Source organism: Struthio camelus, chromosome 2, assembly GCF_040807025.1.
Source record: "Struthio camelus isolate bStrCam1 chromosome 2, bStrCam1.hap1, whole genome shotgun sequence".
NCBI classification, from domain to species: Eukaryota; Metazoa; Chordata; class Aves; order Struthioniformes; family Struthionidae; genus Struthio; species Struthio camelus.
In genome coordinates this window covers 31,413,122-31,429,656 of record NC_090943.1, presented here as the reverse complement: position 1 = coordinate 31,429,656, position 16,535 = coordinate 31,413,122, and the positions used below count along the sequence as shown (strand labels likewise).

Genomic DNA, 16,535 nt, shown 5'->3' with positions numbered 1-16,535 from the left:
CCCTAGAGATTTCTTCACTGCTCCTTTCTTCCCATATTCAAACTACGCCCCTGAAAATACACCAAACTTCTCCCTGTGTTCCCCAGCTGAGGTGAGGACATGCTATGAGAGGTTCCAGGCTATACGTTCTCACTGCACAGCAAGAGGTCAAATACTGAAGACTGAGCATATACAAAACCTCTTCCTTACTAGGCCCTAAGCTTTCCCAACCAGATGCTCTCAAAAAACATGAAAGAACTTAATTATCTCTCCACATACCCCTCTTAACAAATTTTGCCATAACTGGTCAGCACTTACTGGAGGCAAAACCACCAGAACGACGAGCAACTGCATAACTTAATTTCCTTAGAAAACAAAGTTAAAAGCTACTCTCTTTTGAAATAGAGAAACAGTCAAAAGATCTAGCTGCTATGTCACAACAACATACCTTACACTGAACAGAAATGAAGGAAAACAATAATTTGTCTTATTTCATTAGTAATACCTCCCAAAGCAACCTTGACTGACCAGAAAAGATCAACGAATTAAGATGCAAGCATAAAACAAAAGTATTTTTAACTACCAAAAAATCTAAAGAGCAAAAATCTAAAAGCTGTAAGAGTTAAAAACTGATGAAACATTTCCTATTACTCATTATTGGCAAAACATTTTGAGAAAGAAACACTATCCACCTGGACAAATGAACTTCTAAGTTAAATTCTTAAAATCCTACAAAATGATGTTCTGCAGGTAAAGACACTGAACTGCCAGGTTCAGGAAAATCATCTTGCTTAAAGCAAGCCATCTTTCCAAGAATCCTGTATTAGGTTTAGTCTTCCCAACAATCTTAATGCTCTCTATCAGAAAAGAGTAATGCTCTGCATAATTGAAAACTAAATGATTAACAATGTCCCTTTTGGTCCTTTACTTCAAAGCTTGTCGTCTTGGGAAGGCAAGGAATCATCCCATAGCATCAATGTGTAGAGCAAACTTCTGAGTTATTACATTAGTTTCTGATCTGGGGTTTTAAATTTGGAGAGGAAAAAAAAAAAAAAAAAAGCTTCCTCTTGCCTCTCCAGTGTCTTAAAAATTCACATAAAACATCAGAAGACTATTTACAGAGAAACAGTAAAGGACACCACATGCAAATACCTAAGGAAATACCTTTTTCCAAAGGAAGGAAAAAACAGCGAGTTTTTTTGCCCCCTCTCTCATCTTTTTAATTTATAATACTCTTAGCTGACAAACAGTAAAGAATCAGTACAAATATAAACAAGGCTAAGAAAGAATGTTAGGGAAGGCCTCCAAAATAAAGGAGAATTAAGGCATCCACTTGCCTTAAGTTAGAGAAAGAGAGATAAAGAGATGGGTTTCTTTTGGCTGTTGTGGGTTTGTGTTACAAACACATCCATCTGTTGTGTTCAGCGTTCGACTGCTCTGGTTTGGTAACTTGCACATCACCTTAGGGAATTAACAGAATCAAGACATAAATGGCTGAGAAACAAAACACTGAAATAAGACATAAATAGTGACTAATGGAGGAAGGAATGATGCAATACGATGTGGATCAAATGTGTAATTCAAAACTAGGTTAACATTTTAGAAATATATCAAAATGGACAGAAAACCAGTAAAGATGATGAACTGCAGGGATAATGCCATTCCAACAGCTGGAAGGAAGCATTATACTCAAAATACTTAGAAAACTAGAGAATTAGGAAAACTGTCCAAAATGGAATGACAAGACTGAGGGGAAACATGACCAACAATAGGATCAGTTTTTCAGTCAAAAGAGGGAGAAGAAGAAAGACTGAAGCAAAATTGGTAGTCTACATTTTGGAATTTTGGACTTGGACAAGCTAGAAGTGAACACTTAAATTTTTGTATTCAAATGGGATCTCTGGTTTATAAGTAACTCAGTAACAACCAGATGACAGTAAGAAACATGAAAAACAGGATTGACAGTACAATCTTGAATATTCTCAGAAAAATAAACTCCATACATGAAACAAATGAAAGGCATCTGCAAGGGATGAAGAAATCCAAGGATGAATCCTACACTCAGAAAAGAAGAACAAAGGAAACAGACTGTTGCCCATCACTCTCAAATATGCTACGCTGCTATGGTACAGTTTCCAAGTCTGAAAGCACAATGTTGAACACTACAGAACCGATGCGCACATGACCCCAAACCACCACAGCTGTAAGCAAACCACATCATTATCCTTCTCTCCTTGGTCTATGCAAATGCATGCTTTATGCTTGATCATCCAAAGACAATAGCAGCAGGTAGAGTGCTCTTTTGGAGTGGTTTTGCTTCCTCAGCTCCCCTTTCAAGAAAAGGAAAACCAACAGGATGGAGAACTCATCCACTCGCAAGACAGAGGTGATTCCTAACAGCCATAAGTATGTGCTCCTGTTAAATGTTGAGCTTTACTGAAGCGCTCCTGGAGGATAACGTTTTATACTGTCTCCTATTTCTTTACTTCCTCTACGCAATAAGCTATACAACAATTGTCAGTACTAAAAAGAAATGAAAAAGAACATGAAATGGTCAAAGTATTTGTGGTCAGCAGCAATGATGTAAGTCCACTCAATACAAAGCAAAATAGTATGCTTCAGGATCTTATCTGCTCAGTCAATTTGTTTTTAGTATTCAGTGGTGATTACTGCATAACAATTCAAAACAAAGTTACTTGAGAAAGTATATTTAAACTCAACTGGGGGTGAGAACACAATGATAAATTTAACGGCACTTACAGACTCCCAATCATTTGAGAAAAATCGAATTTATTCTGCCATTTATTTCAAACGTTACAGTAGAAAGTGGTGCTCTTAGTTTCTCCTTTGCTTAATGTTATACGATTAGAATTCCTGTTACTTGTTCACATATATACGCACAAGAAGCTAAAGAAGAGGCTCAGCACACATTCTTATACAGTTACACCTGTGTAAATTCAGGGGATCCACTGCATTAGTTTTTTCTGCTCTTGCTGATAGACAGGAAAGGTGATGCTCATTATGCTGGTGCTTCTATAGATTTTGGTTGTCATAGAAATGATGCTGTCATGTACAAAAGGCTCTTTTTTGGTGCAGAGTTTCTGACACCCCTGATTGTGCTGGCATCATAACGTAAGTATTATTTTTCTACATAATGGTGAGCACAGAAAATTAATTCTACACCCCATTGCTCTTGGAGTTTTGGGGCACACGACATTTTTAAGAAATCTGTGGGTTTCCACTTGAGACTTTAATATAATTAATTCAAAACTGGTCATCAATTTCACTTTAAAAAATGGATTAAATTACTAAACAGACATATGCTTCTTAAAATTACTGCTCTAATGATAATTTCTTCATTGTGTAAAAAGTCTGCACATGTTACTGTGTTGTGGTTACTGGAGCATCAAATGTGAAGAACTTAAGATATTTTTATTTTTGTAGGTCTATAAATCTTCAACTTCCATGATTTCCTCTCCAAAATAACATGTATTTGATTTTTTTTCTCTCTCTGACCTGCTGTCATGGTGACTCTTCTAGAAAGACAGAGAGCTAGGTGTAATATACAGTGAAGAGGACCAGCATAAGGTATAAACGTGTTTTACTTCTGTTGCTTATCTAAATGCTTCAGTCTATTTATTTTCATTTTTATCTTATGCTATCATATCTTTTATGCACTAATAAGAATTATATCCTCCTACAGCTGGGAATGAACTTTACAGCTCATTGACACATATCAAACAGAACAAAATCGCAGAATTTTAAAAACAAGCAAGCTTCCTAACCATAACCCTCTTCCCCTATACAGCCTTATAATGTGTACTTGATGAGAATCTACAGCACACTTAAGCATATGTGGTTAAAGAAAAGAAATTAGTAAATACTAGAATATTATGAAGTCTTTCCAAATAAAGAGGCCACGGCAGAGTCATCTCATTACTATAAAACAAACGATTTTCTTATGAAACATGAGCAGACTAGAATACTGTCACAAAATATGTTAAACTATAGGTTAAATAGCTTAATAACAAAGCATGAAAATACCGGGTTATTTTAACTTCACAAGAGTTTGATTTAAAAAACGCTTTCCTCTCACCATAATAAACAGCAAAAACACTAAGAGGAAATCATATATGCAGGTCACCAAAGACTACAAAATATATACACAGGGCTGTTACTAAACATAGTATATTCTGATATATCACTAATAATGATGATGCTTCACTGAATCATAGGATTTTGTAAAATAAATGGCAGTATAAAACACACAAACAACAGAGAATCTATTAGAAAACAGTTCTGAGTTCTACGAATTCTATGACTAGGTTTTTAGAACAAAGAATCGGCAAAAATTCCATTACTACCAAAAAAATAACTTTATGGAATCACTGTGTTAACTACCAAGCGTATGCATAAAGCAAACTACAGATCCTCAGAAGTCTGAGAAAAAATAGGCTGAAACCACGCAGGTAATATTACAGATGTGGCATCTATCCTGTTGAATACAACTCTTGAGCCTTTTGCTAAAATAGCAAGTTTTAATCCATGATATCATCCAACCGTTAATAAGAGTCCAACTGCACACAACTCTGTTGCCAATAAGAAAGTTACAATCAAAACAGTTACAGAAAAATTCCTTTGACTTTCTTTTGTTTAAACGTGGAAAAAATATTTTACTGATGGCATCACACAGGCACAAAATTATTTTACATACAGGTAAAAATAGCTATGCCAGACACCAGATGGCACACTCACTCAATACAGATCAAAGTGAATACCTCAAATGGTACATTTCAATAATATTCAAAACATATCTCCTGAATAATTATTTAATTTTCCAGAAAGCAGGCGGTAATAAAGAAAGAACTTCCAGAAAAAAAAAAACAAACGCCAGTAAATCAAAATATGATTAACAAGAGAAACAAGTTGGCCATAGAGCTTAATTACAAAAAATTGCAATCCCTTTCCCCCTTCTTTTTAGATTTCATTCTCTTAAGGACTTTTATTTTGTTGAAAAGCAAAATGAATTTTGCAACACTTCTGTTGCTAGGCTATCATACCTATACTATCATTGCCAATTTGGCAATTAACTACAAACCAATGTTTCTAAAAATTAAACATATAAAAATATCCTGCTAGTTCTCAAATTCAGTTAATAAGCTTTTTAATATGGATTTCTTCCAAAGCACACAGGTTTGGAGAACCAAAACCGAAAGGAGGGGCCAGGCAGGAGGGGATCCAAACAAGGAAGTCAGTTTTCACACGCTGATAAAATGGTTATTTTCTGGAAACCTAAATTAAAAATCACTCACTTGCACAAGTGATAGATACGATAGTTACTTTCACTTACAGAGAAATTTCACTGTTATCAACATTTGTATCACTGGAATACCATGCGGTATCCCAAATATTAGATCTCTTCATGCCTACGTTACACCAGTTGAAGTGACCTTCCATTTATATATTTTTCCTGTCTTCTAAGACAAAAAAACAACTTTGATATAGTCCATTCGCTTGAAGCATTATGGAAGATCTGCATCACTTTATTTTACTCTTCCTCTTTCTAAATTTGACCCCAAGCCAAAACAGAGTCCAAAGCTATCCAAGTAACAGTTATTTACCCATGTATTTGACAGGCTCATATAAATAGATTTAATGTATTGATATGTAAAATTTGTAATTGTATTCATATGGCATGGATTCAGTTGAGCTTTTACATTCAGTGTTGAGGGAAAAAAGTATTTTACGTTCTCTATAATAAATACCTTAAGTTTCATAAAGTTGAAGAATTTTTGGTAATTTTGTTCTGGATCGTTAATGTTCAGTTGACAGCAACTTCTTTAAGTTGAACATGTCAAAGACTACTATTGGATAGTTAATTTCAAAGATCCTTCAGGTACTCATTTAGAAGCCATATTTAAACGAGCTTACCAATCACTGACAATGTTAATTAACATGACAACCAAAAAGTATAGATTAGAATGTTTTAAAACCATTTGCTGTCTTTATGAAGCACTAATACTTACACTGAAAATGGAACAGATTTTCTGCTTTCCTTCTTTAGCCATCCTATATTCAAAATTTGTATCTAAGACATCACGTAATTAAGTTACACAATGGATGCATGGAAAGAGCTTGGTTAGAAATGCTTCAATTAAATACAAGATTACAATCTTGTTTATCTTTTAATGTACTTAGTAAGAAAAAAAAAAAATCACTCCTCTCTGCTCTTTCCCTACTTCAAACGAAAGCAAGAAATACTTATTTATTCTAAGCAATAGTATTTATTTATAAAGGAAAAGCAATATACACAAAACCTCCCTGTGTTGAATACAGCTTGCAGGTGCTTTGTCTACATCTGTTTTTAAACTAATCTTAGAACACAGCTCCCCAAACACAGACATTTTTTATTCCATGTTCTGAAGAATAAACAGTATACTGTTGGCTAATAAAATATTTTTTACCCCAAAACACAACCTTTATATGGCTAAACAGAAAAGGCATTGTCTGTTCATTTGGATTTTATACAATGTAATTATAGAAAAAAGAAGCTACCAGATTGACATTTTTTTAGATAATCACAAAAAAGTCTGAGATCAGATCATCAGATGTTTTTATTTAAATCACTTAACAAAATTTTCCAGTGTGTAAAATGCCTTGACAAAAAGCTTTCCTTTTCAGTATAGTACTGGGTAGATATTTTCTTTTCAATTAAAAGGAGCCAAAATGCAGCCTCTGTGTAAATCCCATACTACCTTCTCATATGCTTATTAAGAGCCCCACAATCGTAAAACATTTGTTGGAGAATGTAATAACACAAAACTTGAATGGATGTAGCAGAATTACAGGAAAATGCTCGCTTTATAACTTCTTACAGCACACAGCTAGCCTCAGCTGCATAATTGTGCTTTAGAAGGTGTGCACTTTCTTACAGAAACTCCTTTGCACTTCCAGAAGACAGCAGCATACCTACTGTATGCAGTAGGTAAAGTATACTTCACAAAATTTAAAAAAAAAAAATTAAATCATTAAAATATTCTGAAGAGAGTTTTTTCCAGTGAACTGCAGCAGAAAACTTATTCTGCAAAATCATGGTAATAGAGAAACCAAATTATTTCACTGATTAGTTCTTAAATAAATAATCACTTATGTGTTCTTTTTCATTCGAGGACATCAAAGTAAGTTGGCAATATTAAAAGCTGTAAGCACTAGCCATATCTTGTTAAGGATTTTTTTTTCAAAAAAAAAAACATACTTTCACATAGTATTCTTTTAACCTGCAAAATAAAAACATCCAATTTCAAAAATCTGGATGGAACTGAAAACCATATATGAAAAGTTTTTAAGAAATATGAAAAAGGATTTTATGAATCTGCTGTTTTATGCAAATTAGCTATTGCTAGTCTAAATTTAACTAGCAGTAGAAACAATATGATTTGTGAACCATATAGAAGTATGAAATTCAAATTGTAAAGAGTGATTATAGATTTTAAATACAGTTGACTTAAGGAGTTATCCAACTGAAGTTGAGAAAATTGTTAAGAGATTACTAAATATGACTTGAATTGTATAAGCATAAACAATGCGTTAAACTCTGTTCACAAATACAGCCCTTATACAACAGACACACCAGAGGCCTAACCTCTAGTCTATCTATACTAATTCGTAATTTGTATAGACCCAGATTCAGAGCAGCATTCTGATATGTTTAAACCTACACTTGTGAATTTAGGCATACTCTCATGTGATCTTTCTTGGGAAGATTAAAATCAGAAGGAGCCCCTTGTAAACTTAATTGACATCTTAATGCATGATATGCTAAGCAGTCTCTCCGGAAAACAACATAATCCAAATAACCAGACTTGCTCCCTGTCCTCTTATTTTCTTCAAAACAGTTGCTCTTCTTGCTATAAATATCTGCCAAAGTGCTTGGAAGTTAATACAGTGTTAGGATACAAAATACTGCCCTGACAGACAAGTAACGTAGAGAACTGTACAAGGGAGAAATATGGTGCTAATTTTGAATAATCTGCTTCAGTCTTGACTTATTTCTCTCACAGCCCCAATTCTAGAGGGAAATCGAGTGCCTGATGTCACTTAAAAGTTGCGAACACCAGTACGCTCCAATTGCAACGGTCCTCTCGCCACCACTGTTCTGATGCAGGATTAGAGTGAATTATGATTTGAATAACACAGGCCTTAGGAGAAAGCCTGAGTTTTCATTAAATACCCTGGCCTTCCCTCTCAATGAGTTGGACAAGGAATATTACAACTCTTCCAAGCCCAGTCACGAGCCAAGCTTTTTGCACAAGCAGACTGAAGAAAAGGAGAAGAGGCACCTCATTCCAAATAAAGTGGAGAATCTCATTCTAAATTTCCATTAAAAATACCTTCAGACAGATGTAAGGTTGAGTAGTTAAGAGAATTACCAGGAGAAAAACCTGAAAAGAACTGTTAAGTTTGTGGAAGAAATGAAAGAGGAGAAAAAGTACAGGTTACAGAAGTTAAAATTATTTATCTCTTTTCACAATGCAAAAACAAAGGAAACTGAAAGATACTTTTACTTAAAAGTCAGTAATGAAAACACTATTTTCTTAAAAAGAAAATTTAGCCCAGGAAAACAAAATTACAAATATCATTGGATTCAGGAGCTTAGAAGGATTACAAAAAAAGAAAAAAAAAATATTTGCAGGATTTAAGTACACATCCATAACTAGAGCTGACTAAAAACAATGTTATAATTACGAATATCTCTATCAAGACCTCTTATTCTTCATGGTAAATGTAAGTCAGGCAGAAATGGGACAAAAATATTATGAATAAGTTAAACAGTAATTTTTCCTGACAGGAGGGAATCCTTAATCATCTCTAAAAGCAGCGTTACCAAATGTATCAGTTGCAGGATAAGTCAATCGCAAAATAGTAATTCTGAAAACGCAATTTAACATAAAATAGTTGCTTCACATAGGTAGCAAGCTAATTTTACACAAGTACATTTGGTTAACTATGTGAAATGTCGTAGAGATCAAATATTGTTTTGTCATCAATAATATCTCATTCAACTTTTTCAAAAGAAAATCTTATGGCTTACCCACAATTTTTGTCAACAAAATGAAGAAGAGTTAACTACAATAAACCACTGCAGTGGAATCCAGACATATAAGACGTATTCTGCTGTCTTAGGTAGATGGCAAAAAACCTTCCCTCAGTTATACCAACTGAAGTTGTATTCATGCAAAACAAATAAGAATTCCCTTAAGAGCAACAAGTACACAGTTCAACAGTCTTACAGTTGTACTTTCTGATAATAAGGCTGAGGACAGCATGCATATGTTAGGTAAGAGGCCCTGCCAATTTCTTCCAAAACAACCTATTTGAATAAAACACTCTCATAGATGCAAAGACACTGAGGAAAGAGGACTGTGAAGTAAAATATCGTATTTTCAAATTGTTCACTTTTTCCTTCTTTATTTTAAACTATTTTAAAGCATTTGAAGAGTGAGTACACAAAGAACAGAACTCAAAGAATTGTCGAAATGTACCGCAGACATGCTTTCTGTCTAATTAGGTTATGACTAAACTTCACACGAGAAGCTGTCTAAAGCTCAGGTGTTTTTCCTCAAATACATAGTAGCGCCAAAGCTACTGAATTACAAAGTGTTTCCTATTAAAAGAAAATGAGCTAAATCTTTACAGATAGCTAGGATAATTAGACAAATTAATAATGTATGATTATACTTATACTTGCATTATTTATTTGCTACAGAGTATTGTTACCCCTTCTCAATGTTAATGCCTTCTGTACTCTTGGATAAAAAGGAAATTGCTAAGGCCTAGAACTGAGTCAACACACAAAAAAAGCTAGAACAGTCTACTCAAAGACTTATGTGCTATGACACACAGCTGAAGATTGGTAAAACCAGGGAAGGAAAGCTAACTAATGACTTAATTGCAATTTCACAGGTATCAAAAAGATAAAAATCATTTCTTGACTAATATCAATGCAGTACGGACTGAGAGACACTGCACGCATCTCACAGTAGTCTCAAAACCACAAACGGTCCAGGTCAGTAACGACAATGTTTCTTAGCCCCTACATGAAGAGAAATTGTAGAAAAAAAAAAAGTATTTGATATAATCAGTTTATTTGGGGAAAACAGAAGTGTTAGTCTATGTGATGAGCTGGTATGAACTAATTATGAAATGAATGGAAGTTTTGGGGTTTTTTTGTTGTTTTGTTTTGTTTTTCCCACAGAAGTTCAAATATATTTATGTATCCTACTAGCTTTGCATTTAGTGCACGGAAAATAGAAACTAAGTGGTAGAGATTGAAAAGTAATATCAGAGTTTGACAATACCACAGTCTTACAAAATTCTTGCAATTATAATTACTGGTAGAGGGTGGATATACTGCTTATATTTCAATACTCTGCTTATCTACCAATACAGAAAATAAATAATAATTTTTTTAAATCTCCTAATAGTTATGTAATAAACAACTGAAACAGATTAAAATCTGCAAAAATAGGTTACTCTTGTCAAGAAACAGGGAATACAACCATTTGTACTACACACCCAAACTTAAAATGTCACTGTATTCATAGGTCACTGTTTCAATATACATTAATTTAGAAAAAAACACAAAATTAAAGTGTTTTTCTGTATAAAATAATAAAGCAAAATATATCACATTCTACTTTAAACCGTCAGATCACTTTACAAAAGATATGGGCAAGTAACGTAAGCACTGATGGAATAAATAAAAAAACACATTAACGTAAGCCCCGAGATTCATTCTTAATGGGAAAAAGGCCCTTTCATTTACGCCTTTCCACCACTTTATGCTTCCCTACGTTCGAAATAAAGAAGGTGGGAGAGGGAATCCCGTACAGTCAAGAAGGGTTTATTAAGTTTTCAGAGTTAGTTGCGTTTGGTTATACAGCCAAATGATATTCTGAGATCACGAAAGAGCTGAAAGAAAGGAATTCAGCCTAGCTGAGACAAAGAAATTCAGCAGAAAAGAAGGGCATGAACCTTCTCCTCCATGGGTAGGGAAAGTAGGGAAAAAATAAACCAAACTCTCAACTGTGGGAAAGCTAAAAGACTGAAGATCCGTTTAACAGAGGCTTTGAAATAGACACTGGACACCAGAGACACAATCCTGCAAATGTGTTTTGTAGAAAAGTAGAGAACTGGGGAGAACGAAAAGAAAGGCTAAAAATTCAAGCAGAGGAAGAAAAAATATCTTTCTGAGATGGGTAGCAGTAATTCTTCTACAATGCAATGCCATGCCAACATATTAGCACACTCAGAGTAAATTTAATCTCTATGTTACATTCCACTATGTGTATAAATATGCCCACTAACATGCAAGATGCCGCATCAGCCATGTGGCACATCACAGTGTCACACTGTGAGAGGAACAATTCAGAATAATCAGACTTCTCTGCCTTTACCACAGAAGAAACTCAGCAGTTATGAAAAATTTCATTTGGGATTGATCACATTCCTAAAAGTTTGAGCTAAATTTATCATTCTGGTTTGAGTCATTCTTAAATGTTCTTCATAGTCATAGACCAGGAAGAGAAAAATCATTAAGTGAATCAAAGCTGCAGCTCAAACATTTCAAATATACTGAAATGCAGTTAAAGCAAATATTTAAGGTTAGGTCAGGAAAATACTTGCTTCATCCCACCACTCTATAGCTAGAAGAGTTAAGAGTTCATGCAACTACAGCGTGAAAAGGCTGCAATGTCATTTGAGAGGAAAATAAAGTTGTGCTGCATCTGAGATGAAGTATGTATAACCCTAACAGGAGATGATTTAAGTACTTTGTAATATTAAGATGTATCTTGGAAGATGAACCACAGCCTGTTTTATGAGCAAGTAAGAGAGTAAAAGTGTAAGAAATAAAGCAGTAGGAAAAAAAATAGAATACAATGATTAATAAAAAGTTCTCCTTTCAAAGAAAAGAAAGATGCTATGCATTTCATCAGTACAAGAGACATGAGCTCTTCTCACTAAAACTATCCTCCAGTAAAGTTTGAGAAAACACAGAATGATAATACAAGACTAGCGAAGCTAAGCAACAAACTGATATAACAGGGAGTTTTATGATAGTCACAGAACGTGTAGTCACTCAACAGAGTGCCTATATAGAAGGAAATGAGCAATATCTAAATTGCCAATTACAATATTACTTATGTTAAGCTAAACTGAGCATTTCACAAAGCTAATAAAACCTTAAACACAGGAAAAGAAATTTATAATAAAAATAGAATATCACACAAACTGAAATCCTTAAATTCAAAATTCCCCAAACATTAGTGATCTTAAAGAAAATTATTTTGAATATGAGCTGCGTAACAACTCAGCTGTTATTTACCGTGTTCCTGATTGGAATTTTCTTCGGTTCAGGTGGCACGTCCTGTGGAACAAATTTCACTGGTTCCTTAATCTGCCTCCTTGATCTTTTGGTCCCATCTGGTAAGGTTTCCATGGCAATATCAGCTTCCATGTCACTGCTACCTGCCTGGTCACACTCTGAGCACTGCCTGCAAAGTGAAAGATTTTATACTGAAAACTGCAGTGACAAAAGCAGAAAAAGAAACATTGTGAAGCAGAAAATAAGAGTTTGGGATAAAAACAAATCAGTAAAAGCCAAGAAATCCCATGACATCTAAGAAACTTCTCAAACATACAGTATTTTAAGCGAGTAACAAGACAAACAGAAAGACTGGTTTTCGTTGTTGTCTTTTTTTTTTTTTTTTTTAAGAACAGCATTTAATCTTCGAAAACCAAGATTTTGAAAGTAGGATTTAAAGAAAGATGCACCCCATTTCACCATCTGCATTCCTACCCATATCCCCACTTTTAACGGTGCCCACTGATCTGAAATCCATTTCATTATCCTAACTGCTGCGGCAGTTTAATCTTTACAATGACAAACTACTGAATTCATTCTCCTGTGAGAGTTTGTCAGCGGCAGGGATTTGCAAGAAAGGTCAGCTATGAAAATCAATTTTAAAATCTATTGAGGGAAGGAGGTTTTAAAAACAAAAAGATAGCTAAGAAGTAGTTGGAGATGCATAGGCTGCAAATAGTTTATTAAGAATCTTTGAAGATCGAGCTGAAAAGAAAAAACACGCCTTATTGACTTTCTTGAAAACTACAAACTCACAGTTAGAACTTCAAAAGTGAACAAACTCTAACATATGCTATTAGCAAGTTCCATGGAAGAATTAACACGATGGGAAGTCATCTGGATTTGTTCTCATTTGTAGAATATATTAGTCTTATGTAAGGTCATAAACGCAGATGTTAACCAAAAATATGCAAAATGAACCCACTGATACTAGACATACCAGCTATTTTCAAAATTCCTTTTTATATTATAATTTCAATTCAGCAAGTTACAAATTCTTTCAAATAAATCCCAGCCATGACTCTTTCATGTTTTAAAAATACTCTTTTTAAAGTATCAACTGAAACAATTCTAAATTATTTCCGAATATTCACTGGGTTTAACATAAGATACACTTTAAAAATTATCCAAATTAAGTAGCAAATTGACGTCGTAAGGGGTCATAGAAAAAACATGTATCTATTTATTTGTAGTTACATGTTAATATACACTTGAGACAAGAAAGCATGGAAATCTCGTATCTAAATAAAAGCAGGAAGTTCTACAATGCTGCCATGTATACCTTTTGTATGTGAGCTGATGTCTTCCTATGTGTAGCAGAAACAGTTTTGCTGCTGTGAATTTGAGCTATCACACTATTAACTACTTTGATTATAAAAAGCAGATACTCTTTTTTTCATTTCAAAAAGCCATCACTGACAAGTAATATATTGCATTTAGTCCAAACAGTAGCCACTCTTCAAATCAACAGAATAGAACCACAAATAAATAAAATAGTCTCAGGACAGGCAAAAATGTTTTTAAATAGTATTTTTAACAAAGGCTGGTTTTGATCTATGGTTCCATAAGTACCTGAAATACTAGCTGAAACAAACAAACAAAAAAAGTAAAGCAGTGGCTATACTGCTATTCCAATTTTGACTGTATCAAAAAAAAAAAAACAACTTAACTTTGCATATTTTCAAATTCCTATAAGCTCTTAGTCCAAGCAGTATCAGATCAGATCTTTTTTGGCCATATCAAAAGACAATGGTAGTCAGCATGGTCTGCTAGATAGACCACGGCTGACAAACCAAAACAACACGGGATCTAATCCTGGCTTGCCTAAATGTTACTGGTGTGACCTTAGCTAAATCAACACCTTTCTGCTTTAATTCTTCCATATGTAAAAATTAAGATAATAGCTGATACATTATAACATTCTGAAGATTAATCACTTATTATCTCTAAAGCACCTGAGACCACTGGAAATAGGACACAGGCCAGTGTGAGTAGCATTTGCTGATGCGGAAAGGCAGAAGTACAAGGCAGATTGCCAGAAAGATAACATAGTTCTCTCCCCTCTCCCATATAAGCATGGGAATTTTATTCGTAGCCAAAATATAAGAAAGCCAATTTACATATTTTTACACTTTGCAAACAGTTTTATAATATGTGACTAATTCCTTCTCCTCTTTGCAAGCCTCACTCAATGTTTAACATTCAGTCCCGTTAACATCTCTAGACCTCTTTAGGACGCTAAAATATAAAATCAATAATATATGGTAAGGTATAACAACTTTCACAAAATACTGCCTTTTATGGCAGCTATATATTTATGTAAATTTCTGTATGTGCACACATACACACATATGTGTACACACACATGCATATATACATATATTTATATATATAAAAAATAAGTTAAAAAGCACCCAGATCAAACTGACAATTAATAGAGGAGTATGTAGAAAAAAAGCTCTCTAATGATGTAATGAAAGAGAGAAGCTTTAGAAATAATAGCATTCCATTAAAATTCTTTGGGTACTCTTAGCTACAGAGCTACTTTGTGTCCTTAACTTTTAAACTATCTTGAAGTTGTCCAAGTCAAAACTTTCAGGAGATTTGCTGCTTAGCAAATGCCATAGAGCAGTCTTTCTTATTATGGAAGCACTGTTAACATCATTAATTTATGCAATGGATAACACACCCGAAAGTATTTACGAGGATTCGCTTATGCAGATGAAAGCAACAGTTATGAAAGCATTGCTAAAATACTGTGATGAGTACTTCTTACAAAAAGGGACTCTTTCCTATGACAACAAAAATGTGTACTATATAAAAATAAAAAATAAGCATTGCACAAATAAAGAGCTGCATAAAAAGTTGGAATTGTTTTAAGATAGCAAAAATAGTGCTGTGATCAGAAGTATTCAGACTTAGAAACCCAGTCTCTTGGATCTATCAGCCTGCAACTGTGATTAAAGTATTCATGTTCTTCAGCCCCATGCTATTAAAATGCAAAAGACACTACTTCCCTGCTGCATGAACTCTGGCAGTAGTACAGAAAATTTAACAGAGCAGACCAATAAAGTACCTTAGATTCATAAGAGCCCTATATAAATAAATAAATAGGCATTGTAATTTTGATGTTAGTGAGGAAGAAAAAATATTTTCCTCCAGCAGATGATACTGCCTACAAATTTCTGAAATTCTATTTTTATGCCTGAGCTTGCTCTGAAACAGGTGGTGCAGGTGTCAAAGCAATTAAAATTAGAAATAAGCTACATTTACAAAAAGAAAGCTGTAAAGGCTTGGTATGACAGTAGAAGAGGAAAAAAAATTATAGAGGATCTAAACTTTTTGAATACACTAAAGATGATGGGGGGAAAGGAAAATTAGTAACATGAAATTATGAGGAGCCACTTGATTTACTGGAATAGCCCCTACTATAACAGGCATCTTAGCAACCCTTTCATAAAGCAGTCAAGCTTCAACTTTAAAGTAATTAGGTCGTTTGCTTCTACAGGACCCACTGACAAACTATTACAGAACTACATTCTGAGTTTCCAGCTCATAGTACAGTTTATTTCAATATAATTATTGATTTTAAAGAACTCTTTTCCCATTCTGCTGCTTAATTCTGACATATTCACAGAAAGCAATCACATAACCCTCCTTCCTTATTTCATTACGCTAAAGTCACACTCATTTAATTTCACCTCTTCCAAGGAAAATCTGTGAATAGAGAACCTACCACTACAGGTCATCTTTCCATCTGTCCAGATAGTCTTTGACTATGTCTACATTAGCAAACATTGCCATGCGGTACAAGCAAATTAACAGGGGAAACAGTTGGTGCTGAAGACTCAACTTCTGCACACCGGGTTTGGTTTTGTTTTTACTCTGGACTTGCTGAAGCTGGCCTCATAGAAAGAATGCCCATCAGCAGCTGAAGGTGACCAGGTGTGCTCCCAGAGCACGTCTTCTGGGCTCATCCTAAAGGAAGGCAGTTCACATGCTCCGTGGTTCACAATGTGAACCGAAAAGCAGTGAGTGGATACAGGAAGTTTACTTCAAAAGCATACTCCTGATCCGTATTAAAATGTTAACATAGATTCAGCCTTTGTGGAAAACGGGAAGCCATAACTGA

At 34.4% G+C, this 16,535-nt stretch overlaps 1 protein-coding gene across 20 annotated transcripts in view; it reads right to left on the bottom strand.

The window, feature by feature from the left end:
- Window positions 1-16,535, bottom strand: part of PHF14 (PHD finger protein 14) — a 171,923-nt gene that overhangs the window by 100,684 nt on the left and 54,704 nt on the right. For all 20 annotated transcript variants that reach the window (XM_068934959.1, XM_068934958.1, XM_068934966.1 and 17 more), the window contains exon 14: window positions 12,365-12,533. In XM_068934959.1, coding sequence (XP_068791060.1) covers window positions 12,365-12,533 — 169 coding nt within the window. The remainder of the gene's footprint in view (window positions 1-12,364; window positions 12,534-16,535) is intronic.